General features: G+C 32.9%; 1 protein-coding gene across 1 annotated transcript; it reads right to left on the reverse strand.

Moving 5' to 3' along the window:
• Nucleotides 1-15,430: 15,430 nt before the first annotated feature.
• Nucleotides 15,431-15,826, reverse strand: LOC136075990 (zinc finger MYM-type protein 5-like). Its single transcript, XM_065789447.1, has one exon. It carries the CDS (start codon nucleotides 15,824-15,826, stop codon nucleotides 15,431-15,433), a length of 396 nt encoding a protein of 131 aa, XP_065645519.1.
• Between the last annotated feature and the right edge of the window lie 1,042 nt (nucleotides 15,827-16,868).

The raw sequence follows: 16,868 nt of genomic DNA on the forward strand, positions 1-16,868 counted from the left end.
CTGTTGAAGGTGAATAGAACGAAAGCATATGGAAGCTGCAGATTTAAAGAGCAAATGTTCAAAGACGCCCTGATGGAACTTTTTGAGACATCATGAAGAACAATGAAGACAGACAATACTTAACAATGTAGAGAGAAGATGTCACCAGTTCAAGCATGGCAGGAGTGGATTGCAATCTTGCAGAGAATGAGACAAAGAAGAGAGCTCGTATAGCAGCTAATGAAAATCGAAGACTGAAAGAGACAGAAAAGTTGCAACAAATAGAAACATCTGGTCCTGCTTTGGATATCAGTTCTTCTTCTAAGTCTGAAGACGACGACGACGACGACGATGAAGACTTCAGAGTTCCATCATCATCATCTGCTCAAACTCCTTCCTCAAAGCCTAAACGACTGAAAAGCGTTATAGCAACTCCAGAAGTTGCAGGAGCTTTAGATAGAGTAAATCTTCCTGATCGTAGATCTATGTATGTTGTTGCATCAGTAGCAAAGGCTTTAGGCCATCCTTTTGACGACCTGACACTGTCTAGGAGCACCATTAGAAGGTCACGGATGGCTACCCGAAAAAAAGTAGAAGCGACTTTTTTTCAACTGAATTTTTTTTCAACTGAATTTCCTCTTCTTCTCCGTTCGGATGGGAAACATTATCTACAGCTGTATTTGGTGGGATGGGTGGACCAGAAGTTGGTCTTTTTAAGAGGTTTCAGAAGAAAATGCCATACATCAGGCAAACAGAGTATTCGCCAAAACTCTTCGGACGGAGATGGTTGTCTACTATACCAAAGCCATAGGACATCAGCAGCCTCGGGAGGATTACCTTGAGCTCCTTCGGCTATGTCTTTTCCTCCTCGGTGGAAGCAGTTTTAAGATGGAGTTCCAGTTCCAGGCTCCAGGAGCAATGCATCGTTCTCAATGGATGTCCAAGGCTATCTATTCTTTAAAAATGGTGCTATTTGAAGGCCAGTTGCAATTGACTGCTAAAGAAAAGCGAGGTATGAAGGAGCTGGCACTCTTTGTTTCTCTCATTTATGGACGTTTCTGGTAAGAGACTCCACTGGCTTCATACGCATCCCTGAATGATGCAATGATGATCGGGCTTCTCAAGAAATATCTAAACCGTATCATTTTTGATACGGCTTACACTGCATTTACTCGACATCTTTGGTTCTTCTCAGAACACCTCGTAGGCTTAGCTTTTTTTTGACAAATTCTAGGTGTTAAAAGAGCCATGATAGCCAACCTCCAGCTTCCAAAGACTTAGTCAGCTCTAAAGAGAATAAGCACGTGTGGCGCAGACTTCAATCATCTTGAAAAGTTTGACCCAAAGAACATTTCTTCTCTTCAAAGTACTTAGTATCACTGGAAAGGAATTGACATTGCTCTTATCCAGAAATATAATGAAACTCTCACCAAAGACGAGGACCAAAAATAGTTTCTATCTCGTTTTGTCCAGCAACATCGCCAGATTTACCCATCCTCCTCTAAGACAGCCATGATCGCGGTAGATGACATTAAAAATATTATTATAAATTAGTAGGAGAATTATATTGAGTTTGAGGGTAAGGATCAGAAGGGGTTGATTTTACATTTACTGTAGGAAGGAGTGGTCAGTCATTCCAATCATAAGGAGGAAGTTGAGTCTGTGTATCATAAACAGAAAGTTGGATCTGTTTGTGCTTTTTATTATCAAGTGTAAAAGGTTCTTTAAAGTCTATGAAGAAAATATAAAATATGCAGCTTTTCATTCATTGATATCGTGAATTGATTTGAGAAAGAATTCAGCTCAGTAGCCATTTTATTAATCAGTTCAGTTAAGTACATAGTATGGTTCTCAGGTACAACAGAGTGAGAACTAGCAAAATGTAATTCAATACATGTTAATGGAGTTACCATTAACATGTATTGAATTACCTGAAGCATAAAGATTAAGAGTCTTAGTCTCCATCTGGTGCATCTGTATCAATAAAGTTGTAACATCGATGTAATCAGTGTTTACAACTGGAAGATGCCATAAGTCTTTTGCATAAAATTCAGGACATACTATATTGACAACATAATTGGGTGAAGTAATGTCAAGCATCAGTCTGTAGATATCTTTGTCATCTTTTATGTTCTTTTCTTTTCTATTTCAATATCCGCTCAGATTTAGTAATCTTTTTAATAGAATCTAATAATAATATAGTTTGTGCAATTTCTTTTTCAGTAAAGAAGCAGTAAAGAAACTCCATATTACAAGAACTAGAGAGAAATAGTCGGGATATACAAAATTGTTGAGGACAGGGATATGATAATGGCGCCAATATGGTTGGTATTTGTAAAAGTATCAAAACAAGAATACTAAACATTAATCCAAGAGCATTCTTCACACCGTGCAGATGTCATAACTAAAATTTACTTTTAATAGATGCAGCTAATTCTTCTACAACAGCTAAAACATTTTTTGGCTTTATTATAAAATCTATCTACTCTTCAAAGTCAAGCAAGCGTTGGGAACTTACAAAAACTAAAATGAAACACTAAAATCTCTTTCAGAGACACGGTAGAAGAGTAGAATTGGAGCTGTAAAAGCTGTTCTGTTGCAATTTGATAGTGTTATCGAATGTGTGAATGACTTGAAAAATAAAACGAACGATTCGGAAACTTTAGGCGACTGTAAAGCATTTTGAACGAAATGTTCGAAAACTTTCGAGTTTATTGTTGCTATACACGTGTGAAATGAGATTTTATTACATGAAAATAATATGTGACGCATCTGACCAAAACCAGTCGGATGTCGCGTTATGTTATATTGAGAAAACGATAATAACATCTAAAAAATTCAATTTTTATCATTATTTATTTTTTTGCATAATTGTTTACAATGTAAACATAAAATAGATTTATGAATACATGGATGAACCTATACAATCTGCTGAAACATAGTACAAAGTAAATTTTTCAACACAATGATAGACGCAGTCATAGTCAACACTGAATGTCAATTCAAAGCGCTTAATGAATATTTTGACCGTTTTGGTTTTATTTACGATATTAATTATTTGAAATTTTTGCCAAGAGATGACCTACTCAAGCATTGTAATAATTTAGGCACAATACTTCGAGAAGGTGAAAACAGCGACATAGATTCTTTCGAATTTATGAAGAACTGCAAATTTTAAAATCCACTTTACTAGAAAATATAAATGATGCAAAGCAACTTACACAGTACATTTTAGAAAATAATTTTGAAGAAATATATCCAAATCTTTACATAATAATCAGAATCATGATCACAATTCCAGTAAGTACAGCTTCTGGTGAGAGAAGCTTCTCAAAGTTTAAACTGATTAAGACCTACTTAAGAAGCACGATAAGTCAAGAAATACTTTTTGCTTTGTCCATTCTGTCATTTGAAGTTGAAATAGCAGCGGGTGTTAGTAATGACATAATTTTAAAATGATTCAGCTAAAGTTCGTCTTTTTAATTTTGTGTTTATTCGTATAATTGTTGTTATTAATTCATATCATATTTAACAATAAAACTTGAATGCTCTTCCTAAATTTTTCAATCTACATCTTTAAACTTATAATAAAACCCAACATTTAGATATTAGGAACAAATAAGTGTGAATATCTATATCAAAATTAAGTGTAAAATAAATATGTAAACAATAATTAACAATAACAGCTCTGACTTGTGTTTATAACTTTCTATAAAACATTGTGCTTAATAAAAATTCAAGCCCGGAGATTCGGTCAAATAAAGGTTTGTTTTTATTAGTTTTTTTGTTGTTGTAAAGGGACCTCGCAAAGCTAATTTTGCCGACGCCCGCGGTTCACCTAGCGCCGCCGCTGACTACTAGTCACATCTTACCTGATATTTTAACTAAATTTACCTTTATCAAAAACTTTAATATTTCTACAATAACCTCTTTGGTGTATGAAAATTATAGCTATATATATAGTTTGAACCCCTTCTAATTTGATGGGGTTTAAACTTTATATGGCTTTTGATGCTTTTACAAACCATTTGCAGTTTAGGCAAACCATCCTTCTTTGGCGTAAGTATAATCATATAAATGTCTGCAGTCAGCTCCATGTTTGAAAGTTGCATCCACCCCAGTATTTGATAAATTAGCGAGAAATAAACACATCACATTAAACTCATTAAGCACAAACATTAAACACCACACCATGCACAATGCAACACTATTTGATATTTTATAGTTTAAAAGAATGTATCTTCATAAGAAGACAAAAAAGATTTGCATAGCCACCACCAGTAAGACACAAACAAAAATTTCATGAATAGAGTCAAGAAGATTTAGCGTTCATCATCTTAGGCAGAAAACAATGTAATAAATGTTTGCAACATTCAGATACATTTAACATCTGCCCAACAAAAACAGATATATTGAGAAACCATCTCTATCTTTTACTTAACCGAGAGTCTAAGAAAATACAAAGGGTATTTTAGCTTAATGCTAATTTTTGCAAGCCTTTATTTAGAAATGTCCTTCAGGTAGTAGGACTTGTGGCTGATTATACTGGATTATATGTTACTAAAAAACTTTCAATAAGTATAAATTGGAAAAAAATAAATAAATGTTGACAAGGTCTTCGTTGTATCCGATTGTGTTACCCGGGATAATCTACCCATTTTATTATGCGGCTCTGTCTGTTTTATTCAAAATGTTAATATCTGTAAATTAAAACACATTTTATACTTAAAAAAGCTTAAAAAAAGTTTAAAATTTAGAGAAAATTGTTAAAATCTCCTTGATTTTTATTCATTAAATTTTTTTTTTAGTACGTGCAAACATACAACATGTGAACAAAGTGACCAAAACTTTTCACCTGTCTAATTAATACAAATGTAGAACTAACTTTAACTAAATACAAGTAAAATCTTAAAATACATCAAATTTTATAAATTCTTAAAACAAAGACTCAAAATTAAAAAGTTTTTCTCACAAAAAATCTTTTGTCATAAAAAAAAAAGAAATTTCGCCCCACTGTGAGTCGCTATAATAGCTTTTCACATCTAATCACCATGAAAAAAATGTATTAAAATCACATCTAATCACCCTTTTTCACATCTAATCACCATGAAAAAAATGTATTTAGAATAGCCATCACAGTTTATTATGTTGATTAATGTTTGTTGCACAGTGCTGCAATGAAAGTTATTTCTTTTCAATATAAATATTTGAAACATATAGTAGCTATGGTAGCGCAAAATGTATTTGGTGCAGATAATTAAAACTTTGGTTTGGGGTTCTCTTGTGTCATGTAAAGATTTGCGGAAGTTAGGTGGAGTTTGATTTCTAGATTTCTAAAGAATTTTTGATTTATTAAAAACCGTAACTTTTTTTGATTAAGTTTATATATTACAATGTTCTTATTTAATTAAGTTTCTAATTTTTTCATGATTCAAAACAAAGTAATTAGTATTTGTACTTTTAATTTTAGAAATCAATAACGATAATTGGGGGCGTACTTACTTATTTCTACAATTTATATCATCATCATTTTTAGTTGTGAAGCATGAATATATAATAGTAACTGTTTTTCTTAAACGCCTAAAACGCGTCTTTCCCATTAATATGATGATCTTCATTACCAACATTTATAACTTATTACAAATTATTATAAAATGTTTAAAATATTTTTTTATAATTTTACTACTATATTAAAAAAAAGAAAGACAAGTATAAAGATAATTTAATGTTTTTAATTGAAATAGCATTTTTTCTTTAATAATTTATTTAAAAATATTTGAAAACTCGTTAAAAGTAATCTATTAAATAAAACGGCAATACATAAAAATAAGTCAATAAGGTACGGAAATGGATAGCACCAAGCTATTATCTTGAGAATTTAATGCACTTCCGTTTTTTATTTTTAAGTTCTTCATTTTGAAAATCCTACATAACATGATAAATTTTTTTATACTTTATTTAGCGATTGCTTAATAAACATACTTTTTTAAAACAAGTTTGTTGAGTAGAGTCATTTAAAATAGCATTCAATGTCTAAGTTTGGTCATGAACCAAAAGATACAGAAAAAAGTTCAAGAAGAAAATCTTGGAACAGTATTACATCAACGGTTAATAGATTTGTTCCAAAAATGAAAAAGTCCAAATCATTTAGAGAAAAAACAATTTTTGTGCGTATTTCTCCCTCGAGTGTTGACTTGTTCAATGAGAATCAAGATGTTCTACATGAGGAGAGCCTTGAAAATGAGGTATTTTGCACGCCTGATTGCACGCCCGATTTACCTTGTGACGTCGGAGATTCATTTTTAAATATTGTTCGTATTGATAAAGTAAGCGTATCAATTGATAATACTTTTCTTAGAAATCTTATTTCGAATGTTTTAGAAAAAAATACTTTAAATATGACGTATGATCCTAGTCTCTCAATCAGACGATCAAAACAAATAAGCAAAGAACTCGAGTCATATTTAAAAAGCTATTTTGATGGCGAAGATGCTTATCGAATTATTGTGCAAGTATTTGTTGGTGAGCTAAGAGATCACGGGATGTGTTCAGCTATCCGATGGAATACAGATTATTTAGCCTCCTCTACCTTTTGCAGAAACAATATGTTTGTTTTTGGTATTATAGGCTTAAGCAGGTAAAAAAACAACAACACTTTTTACCTACTAAATACCAATAAATTTAACCAACGAGACGTCATAAAGGTAGAGTTAAGGATGACGTCGTAAAACAATTTATTTTATTTTTATAATATAGTTTATATAATTAATACGCAAACTTACTACTTAATAGATAAAATAAAACAAATTACATATATTCACATAATTCCGATATAAAGTTATATAATATAAGTCTACATCCGTGCTAGAAAGCAATGATAATTACATCTAGCAGTCGTGGCGTAGTGGTAGTGCACTTGCCTCAAAACTTAACCTCCTTGGTTCAATACACATTGGTTGGGAAGGAGGCGTGAACTTCCTATTAAATGTTTTTCCGATGTACTCTGTGATAAGACCCTAAGGACTTCTTGGTCTAAGAATTGCTCAGCAAGAAGAAATAAGACTTTGAAAAGCGATGCTAATGCCAAATAAAAGTCTTGCATAAATAATTGAAATCGGAGCTAATCCTACCCTAACCCTACTCTAAACCTACCATTACTCTGTCGTAGCACTAATCTACTCAAACTCTAGTATAACCTAACCCTAACCCCTAACTTAATCATAACTTAACTAAGCCTAAATAAACTTTGCTTAGGTTCCTTAAAAGCATTTATTAATATTTTTTCAACTTATAAAATTCGACTAAGATTTATAAACAAGTTTTAAACCTCATTGGAAAAATCTTTAGACGTTCAATTGTTTCGAAAGTTAAGAGTATTTTTTACGAGTAAAATTTACTTCCTTAGTCAATATACAGGGTGAATAAAAAAAGCAATTGCTTTTACGCAGTGTTTTCGGAGTAATTGCTCAGCTTTACGTGTAAAAAAAAAAAAAATTTCAAAAGGTTTGTTAAAGTTTTCAAAAAGAACAAAATTTTGATAACAAAATCAAGTTTTAAAAATCGTTTATTTTTTTTTTCATTCTTTTTTTTCATTACATTCTTTTAAGCTTTGCATCTTAAGAGGGAATGCCCGTCAAACAATTATTTTCAAAGCATTAACAAAGTTGATTAATTATGTATTTTGCCAATAAATAGCAAAAACTTACAAAAATTAAACAATGCAAATATATAAATACATGGCTGGGTCAAGAAGTAAGACTTGTACCAGAAAAAATCTGCGCGGACATTTTAAAGGATATTTATTTAACTATTGTATTTCGGTATTGAATGTTATATATATTTTGAAAGTACGTATATTAATATTCTTAAATTTCACTTAAGAAAGTTTGTGAAGTTTTGTACGCGAGAACGCACGCAGTTTGTGTTTTACACTCGACATTAGCTTTTGCACAGTCTTCGGCTGGACTTTCTTGGTAGCTCTAATCCATTTATTTTTGAAGTCTTTAATACTTTTGGCTTCTTTTACATGGAACTTTAGTTTTCTTTTGACAAGAGCCCAATATCTTTCGATAGGACATAGCTCAGGACAATTTGGTGGATTGCAGTGTTTTTCAACGACATCTACTTTATGTTCTCTAAGCCAGTTTAAAGTTGTCCCAGAGTGGTGACATGATGCTAAATCCGGCCAAAATAACGGGTTACCCGTGTGTGTTCTTAAAAACGGCAAAAGATATTTCTTGAGGCATTCTTTTATGTACATTTTGGTGTTAATTGTTCCCGAAGTCGCGAAATTGCTTGCCACGCTAAAAAATTTTTAGCGAATATTTGCATTCCAATGCATTTATAATTGGAATTTAGTTTCTTGAAACTAATTGCTGAATTATATTGGTATCCTGGTATTATTGGTGTCTTGGAAGAGATCGGAAATATGCAGCACAATAAGTTTCATCGTCAATAATCAAACAAGATTTTTCGGCATGTTTTTTATAGAGCAGCTTTGAACAACAAATTGCGACATTTTTGCTTTGCTTCACGACAAGGAACTTTTTTCTTTTTATAAGTTTTACAGCCACAATTTCTCTTCACTCATTTTATAGTGGAAGTACTTGTCTTCAATTTATTCGCTAAAGTTAGAACAGAAATCTCCGGTTTTCTGTCTAAGACATCTTTCACTTTTTTACCAAGATCTCGAACAAAACATTTTTTTCTTTCACTGATTTCCTTTTATTGTACCAGTGTCCTTAAATCGTTTCACAACGCACTGCACTGTTCTCAAATCAATCTTCAACTTTTTAGAAATTGTTTTGCTTGATACACCAGGGTTTTCAACGAGAAAATGCAAAACTTTTTCTCGCTTCTTATCTTGATTTGATGACATTTCAATTAAAACTAATTGTTTTGATAACAGAATTGTTTAAATTTTGAATAATGCTAATACAATGACATTTTAAAACAATTACCTATTTAAAATGATGCACGGTTTCCGTAAACACCACATCAGAACACGCGGGGATTTTCTCTGGTACATGTCTTAGACAAATTTGGTTTTATCGCCGGTTATTATCAGAGATATAACAATCAAGGTCAATGTTTTTGAAGTCGAAGCTTCGACGTCGCTAAAAGTCGTGTGTGAACGTGTTTCGAAATTGTTAAAAGTTGTATAGAATTTAATTAAACGGTTTTCAAAATCGTATTACTTCAAACAAAATATATTTTCGCAGTTTTCAAAATCGTAAAAAGTTGTATGAAATTTAATTTGACGGTTTTCAAAATCATATTAGTTCAAATAAAGTATATTTTCGAGGTTTTCAAAATCGTAAAAAGTTGTGTAAATTCGAAAAAGGCGTGTTTTAAAATTGTTTAAAATTTCTAAAGGCTTTCAAACATGTATATGGTTGTAATTTAACTATTATGCTCTTCCCTTCTATTCTCCTACTCTATCTCTTAGATTTGAAAAAAATCATAATCGATGAGAAGTTACCTATGTTCAGGTTCACCGATTTAAAGTAAAGTGAAGTGATAACTGGTTTGGTATATGCTAGTAATCTCTGTCCTCCTAAGCTCTAACTTCTTAATAATAAAAATTTGAAGCATACACTATAGTAACATTACAGAAATAAAGAATATACAAAAGATATGCTAAAACACTTGCATTTATTTAATAATCATTCTAGATTTCAAAAATCCAATTCTTTAAACATGCGAAAAAATTATTTGCATATTATCGATTATCTAATCTAAATAATCCTAGCATGCTACCCTAGTAAAGAATATTTAGTTGTCCGCTACCAGTCTTTCATTCTCATTTTTTTGTGCTAGTTCTTGGCCTTGCGAGCCCAGATGATGTCTGTCTTGCCTTTCCAGTTCAACAACAATTACAACAACAACAACAACAACAACAAAAACAACAACAACAACAACAACAACAAGGTATTTATTTTCTTCAAAATTTACAATATAATTACAATAATATATTATTGATAATAAAAATAATAATAATAAAAATAATAATAATAATAATAATAACAGCAATAATAACAACAACAACAATAATAATAATAATAATGAGAATAAGAATATATATAACATTATAAATATCAAAATATAATTATAACAATACTGGAGATTTCATTTTTAATAAGGTGGTATCATCATCATCCTAGTCTGAGTCATTATCATCATCATCATTTTGATCTCTGTTTGGAGCAGGTCTAGCTTCCATTTGCTCTTCCATGGAGCAGTATTCCCAAACAGGTACAAAGGAGTTTAGCAAATCGAAGTTCTCGTTGATAAAGACCCATTTCTCAGTGGTTTTTGGAGAAAACCTGCATCTCTTTTGGTGGACCACCAGTCCAGCTTTACTAAAGACCAATTGAGGCACTTGAGGCTGGCAGGCAATAATACTCCCGTGCTAGTCCTGCCTAGATGGGCATCTCTCTGCAATGTATCCTCCACCAGTTAAGGACAGCAACCTTTAAATCTATCACAGTAATTTCTCTGAATTTTGCCCACTCAACAGTAATCGGAGGACCCTCAGCGGTAGCATTTGTATGCCTAAATTGAATGGACAAAGTCTAAAAGGAGTGAAAGGAAGTTAAACATTTAGTAAACTTTGTATAACTTCGCTTACTTTAATCTAAAATTGTTTAAATTCAAATAATTTAAAAAAAGTTTAACTTTGAAACGCCCCCTCTCCCCGTATGACATCGTATCCTAAAATTAAAATTTTTATGACATTGTTTGTTCAATTGCATTAAGATTAATAGAAGTAGATTTAACTACTTTTAAAGAAATTTATTTTATATTATACTTAATAGCTATTACCTTTGGTGCTGTCTTTCAGAATTCAGTCTCACCATCATCTTCAAGAAGCTCATGGGTGATCTCATCTGAGACATTGATTGTACCTTGCTGGCTTGATATCCAGTCTGCTGTTGTAGGATGACTGGCTTTCAACTTGTCAAAAATCTCATCCCGTACGCTATAAGAGTGCAGACGTTGGCCTTTCAAGAAGGGGTGTAGCAGGTAGCCTGCAGCATAAGGCATGATGTCACATCCTCCTCTTGAGAATCGTTTCTCGAGTTCTAAAATGAGCTCAACCATGAAAGGACTCCAGTGACACTGTTCTTTCTAATTTCTTTGACCCTCAGAGAAGCACACCTATCCATAAGATAAACAATGGCTGTCAGAGCTCTATCCATTGTAATTTTCTTATCATTCGACATTGAGTCAGAGATTATTCGGCATGTGGTCAGGAGTGGCAGAATGGTTGCAACCAGCTCAAATTGTTCATCTGTAGGAATGGGTGTGGTCCATTCCTTTTTATCAGCCCGGAGAGCACACGGCACACTTCGGAGATGTCTAGGAGCATCATCTGGACAGAGTTCATCTGGTAGCACAAGGTGCAGTGATCTTTCTGTAGGGTACTGAAACAGAAACTAAAATAAAAATTCGAAAAAAACTTCGCATGAAATTAATAACTCTTAGAAAACTTTGTTTAAAATAAAAAATTTTTTTGTAAAAATTTGACATTAAGTTGCAAAAGTTTGTATTCGTATCTACTTAAAAATATTACCATTTATTTCGAGACATTTTACAACACCCTTTCAGCAAGATGAGAGTGATGGACTCGGGTGGAGGTCCTGCATGCATCGATAGCAGCCTTGATATCAGGCTATTTGTTGACAGTCCTTCCCAGGGCCACGTTAAGCTTGTGGTCAATGCACGTGATTGAACCACTTTAAGATCAACAAAAGTCTCTTTCGTCCTTAGTGCAGCTTTCATATTTGAAGCTTGATCACACACAACAGCCCGCTTCTTGATCATTTTGAGTGACTCAAAACCAAGTTGTCCAACGGAGTAGCAATGTTCTAGCCAGTGTGCTTTCCTGGCAATGGAACAACTCCAACAGTTACCTTTCGTAGAACAAACTTCTTGGTGATGTAATGAAGGGTCACCGCCATAAATGGATTGTTGTTGCGTAAGGTCCAGATGTCAGTGCTGATTGCAACTTTGTCGCAATGAGAATGCTCCTTGTCAAACATGCTCTTCATGGGCATCTGCAGATTCCTATAGAAGAGAGATAACTTGAAACGAACCATGCAGGCACCACTTTTAACCTTAGACCTCGAGTCAAAGTGGGCAAGCAGTCTTTGGAACCGGATAGAGTCACACATGGAGAAAGGCTGATTGTCAGTTGCAAGGTAAATCATGAGCTCCATGTCACCACGAAGTTGAGTGGTGCTCTGTGTTGGATACCACAGATTCTTTCTGTCGTTTGGAACCCTTTTTCTTTTCCTGTGACCTAAAAAAATCGTATACATTTATTAACATTGAATTAGCTTTGGATATCGTTGTTTACATCAATAAAAAATCATATAAATTTGACATGAAGTCGTATAACTTCGTTACATCGCATTGTAACATCAATTATTTAACAAACTTACCAACTGTTTCCAACTTATCTTCTGCCTCTTCAACTTTGTCCTCCTTGGCAGCTTCTGCCTCATCTCGTATCTTTTGATTCTGATACATTTTGATGTACTCATCCTTATGGTTGGATTGCAGGTAACCACTCAGGGTCAATGTTGACCCAGAATTCATTTTTAAGTCTTTCTTGCAAGTATTGCACACACCATAGGCCTTATTTCCCTGTATTCCTTCAGAAAGTACTGCCAAACCAGCGAGCGATGGGTCATTGGCATATTTGTTTGATGTTATACAATATTTAAATTGTGTTAAATAACATACACAAAGTTATAAGGTTTTCAAATTCGTTAAATATAATGTAAACAAATTTATACGATTTTCATAACCGTAAAATTTTGATTTACAACTTTTTGCGGCTTCAAACATCGTTTTAATTAAGTTTTAACGACTTTTAAAGGTTTTCAAAGTCAATTAAAAGTTAAAGTTACAACTTTTTACGGCTTTCATAAACGTTTAATTAACTTTTTTTACGAAGTTTAACGGATTTCAACTTCGTTTACTTTAAGAAACTTTGCCTAACTGAAGGCTTTCAAAGTTGAACAAAAAAATATACGATTTTGAAAACCGTAACTCGATTGTTTTATCTTTAGTTATTATATGTTCCAAATAAAAGTACACTAAATCTACATAAAAAAATATCAGTCCGTTGTCATGAAGACATGGTAACTAAGCAAAAATGTCAAATTAGTGAGAGGAATATTTCTTGAAAATTTCATATAAATCGGTCAAGCGGTTTTCAAAAAACTTATGCCGGGAGATTAAAAAGCCGCGTTATTAAAAAGCCGGGAGATTAAAAAGCCGGAGAAAAATGCCAAAAAAGTTAAAATTGGGATGAAAAGCATTATAAAACAAAAATAAAATAAATATTATCCTATAAAAACGGAGCAAACGGCGAATGGGACAAAATCGCTTTTCCTACAACAACTCATCAAAGAGCCGACAACACCAGGGGGCACAGCCCCCTCCACTTTTTTTATTTTGTTTTATTATTTTAGTAAGAAGTTTCTAGATATAGAGAACTTTTTTTAAAAAATTGACGACTGCGTCCCTCCACTTTAAAACCCGTGTTGTCGACCCTGATTACAACTTGTACTTTAAAACGTCAATTAGTTTTTTTAAATATTATTTACGAAATTTTAAACGCATAAATTTACTTATTGCGCTTAAAAAAAAATACCTCGGTTTCAAGTTTTTCATTACTTGCATAAATTTAAAATTTATGCAGGCAATGAATCATTTTGATAACATAAATGTACTGAAGAAGTATTATTTTTTCATGACTGATAGTTTTGCTATAACTCAGGGCTTTCAAAACGTTTGCCATCTTGCCCCGTCTTCCCCTATATTAATAATATTTTTAGATCATGAGCACCAGCTCCATACATATTTCTTTCTTTTTAATCAAACTTGTCAGTTTTTTTATGATTGCGGCTTCTTTTTATGATAGCGTTTTTATTTTTGTATTCTGACATGACATGCTGAATTGATTCTTCTCCGGTTCATGTAATTATAACAAGAAATGGTATACTCTCAAGATATCATATTAAATCTTTCAAGTATAAAGATACTAGACCAACAGCATCATAGAGTTCAAACTTCAGCTGCGTAAGCGAAACTTACTGTTCTGGACCAAAATCATTCATTAACGCTTTCATTTTTGCTCCATTTTTATTTTGTGTTTTTCCATAAATTAAACAATTTAAGCAAGCGTCTGAGGTTAGTTCGACATAAATGAGTTTTAATTTTAATACAATTTTAAAAGGAAGATTATGACCTGGTTTATACTCATTGGTTCCATTATCTTTACCCCAATTGTGTTTATACTATCTTTCCCTTTGGGAAAATGTGGGTAATTATATTTACTTTATCAGAGTAACGACAAACTTAAAAATAGAAATGGCGTTTGCAAAAAACCGTGCATCTACCCTTGTTAAATTATCAGATGCTCTTGTTAATTTCGTGTCGTCCACAATCTCGGTCAGATCATCATAAATATCACCCATTTGATAACGGAGAGGTTTTAAAGCATCAATTCGGCTTTCCCATCTTGTTTCACTCAGTGGTTTAACTGTGTGTTTAGAAACATGTCGAGTTAGAACTTCCCAGTGACGAGTTGATCCAGAAAAGAATACATATACACGTTGCACTATATCAAAGGCTGTTTCTTCTAAGCAACATTTAATAGCATTTTTCCCTTCATATTTCTGCCATTGTCATATCGAGTAAGTGTTTTAATAAATTAAGACACCTCGTCTTACTGCTTAATAATAGCTTTGGTCATACCAGCACCAGCTTCACCCTTTAGATTCACAAAATATAAGGAATGTTCATTTTATAGATGCTGTTGCTGCAATAGTGGCCTTGGCGCAGTAGATAGAGCACTTGCTTTAAAAGCAAGAGATCCAGGTTCAAAACAAACTTCGGACATATTTTCGCGTCACGGTAATGAAGGAGGCGTGAACTTCCTATTTAAATGCACTTCCACGGTGCTCTGTGACAAAACCAATTGGTTTTCTTAGGGCACCTAAATAACAAAATTAAAAAAAAATGTCATTTTCTGGATTTGAAATCACACACAAAAACTGAATGATCATAGTTGTTTGTTTAACATGACTGTTTAACATGACAGGTGTGGTGTTTCCATCAGGCGTGCAATCTATAGTTATTGGAAAGTACTTAGCATCAAGAGCAGATGTTAGAATTTTTGTTTGATTGCATTGGATAAAAGATAAATCAATTCGTTTTGTATGTTTTTGCCTAGGTAATGTAGATGGGTTTTATTGTCTTCAAACTTTCAAAGATGCTCATCCATAAGTGGGTCAAACAAACCTAAAAGTTCCACAAATTTCAGAAAACTTTCGTTATTAGCAGTGTTCAGTTTCTTGTGTGTTTCACGAAAAAAAAGATTTTGAATACCTAGAACTCTGACTAAAGCTATAAGCCGTTTCAAGATTTGTTACCATCACTGTTCTTTTTTTTTAACAAGACGCAAATGTTCGGCATCAATTGTTTTATCGTGTCGCAGTCTCAGCTCAAACTCTTTACTTGACTGAAAATTTGCTAGATGTTCACTGCTTTTCTCATGCCCTGACAAAACTGCGGACATGTTTTTACAGTCATGTGAACCATTAAAAGAAAGAGATGGTGCAGCTGTTGTGCTACTGATAAACAGCTTGCAGCAGAAGCAATACACAGAGTCATTATTAACAGAATACTGCAGCCAATGTCTGCAAACTTTATCTCCATTGAAAAGCCGGGGGTTGTAATGGTATTTTGAAAATTTTCTAAACATTCTATCCTTAGAAAAGTCAAACTGATTGAGTTGATTGGGTCCATGTTCTATCAAAAGTTGTCGCATTTCACCATTAAATACGTGTCGTCCACAATCTCGGTCAGATCCTCATAAATATCACCCATTTGATAACGGAGAGGTTTTAAAGCATCAATTCAGACCCATGTAGTCGGATTGTTATAAATAATATATAGATCAGAGAATTTATCGATTTCATGCACTACAGATTTTTTGTGTGTAACGTATTACATTACGTCATTCAAACTCTTCTGATATTATCAAACTCTTCTGATACTATCATCTCATCGGCATCCCTGTCTGCTTCAACTTGACTGTTTAAGTCATTTGTGCCATTTTCATTTCTCTGTGGTGAACATGGATACTTTAACAAAGAATCAACTTGTTTTGTTACAAACCTTTTATTTGCAACCCATTGTTTACAATATGATATGTAACTATATCGTAAACAATGGGCTGCGAATGAAGGGTTTGCAACAAAACAGACTGATTCGTTGTTAAAGTATGCTCACCACAGAGAAATGAAATTGGCACAGATGACTTAAACAATCAAGTTAAAGCAGACAGGTAAGCCGGTGAGGTGAAAGTTTCATCTCATCGGATGAGATGATAAAGTTTTTTTAAGTTTTTTGTGTTCAACTTTAAATTTAATATCCCCAGGCTACGGAATTTACTCATAACATAATTCTTTTCTTCTTTAAAACTGTTGTAACTATCCTTTACCCAAAAGACGAAATATAATAAACAACTTTATCTCCAAAAGACGAAACTTGAAACTCTGTGCAGAGAAACAAGTTGAGCTTGGTATTACGAAAGAGTCAACAAAAATCAAAATAAATAAGTGACAACTTTTTGATATTTCTAATCCTTGTTTTTTCGAGACGTTATTGGAAGATTATAGGGTTACTGCTTCTTTCAGATCTGAGATTATATAAAAACTTTTTTACCTTTTCCTTGTCGGACAGCTTAATAAAAAAAGCACATATTTTCAATGATTACAACTGTCTACTTTTTCAGCTATTACAATGCCTGATTTTATCAACAAGATTAATAACTCTAGTTGATAAAATCAGACATTACACAATACGTG

This window comes from Hydra vulgaris, chromosome 02 (assembly GCF_038396675.1).
Source record: "Hydra vulgaris chromosome 02, alternate assembly HydraT2T_AEP".
NCBI classification, from domain to species: Eukaryota; Metazoa; Cnidaria; class Hydrozoa; order Anthoathecata; family Hydridae; genus Hydra; species Hydra vulgaris.

What these genes read in the sequence shown, in the direction of transcription:
- LOC136075990 (XM_065789447.1), bottom strand. Translation starts at nt 15,826, where the DNA reads ATGCGACAACTTTTGATAGAACATGGACCCAATCAACTCAATCAGTTT.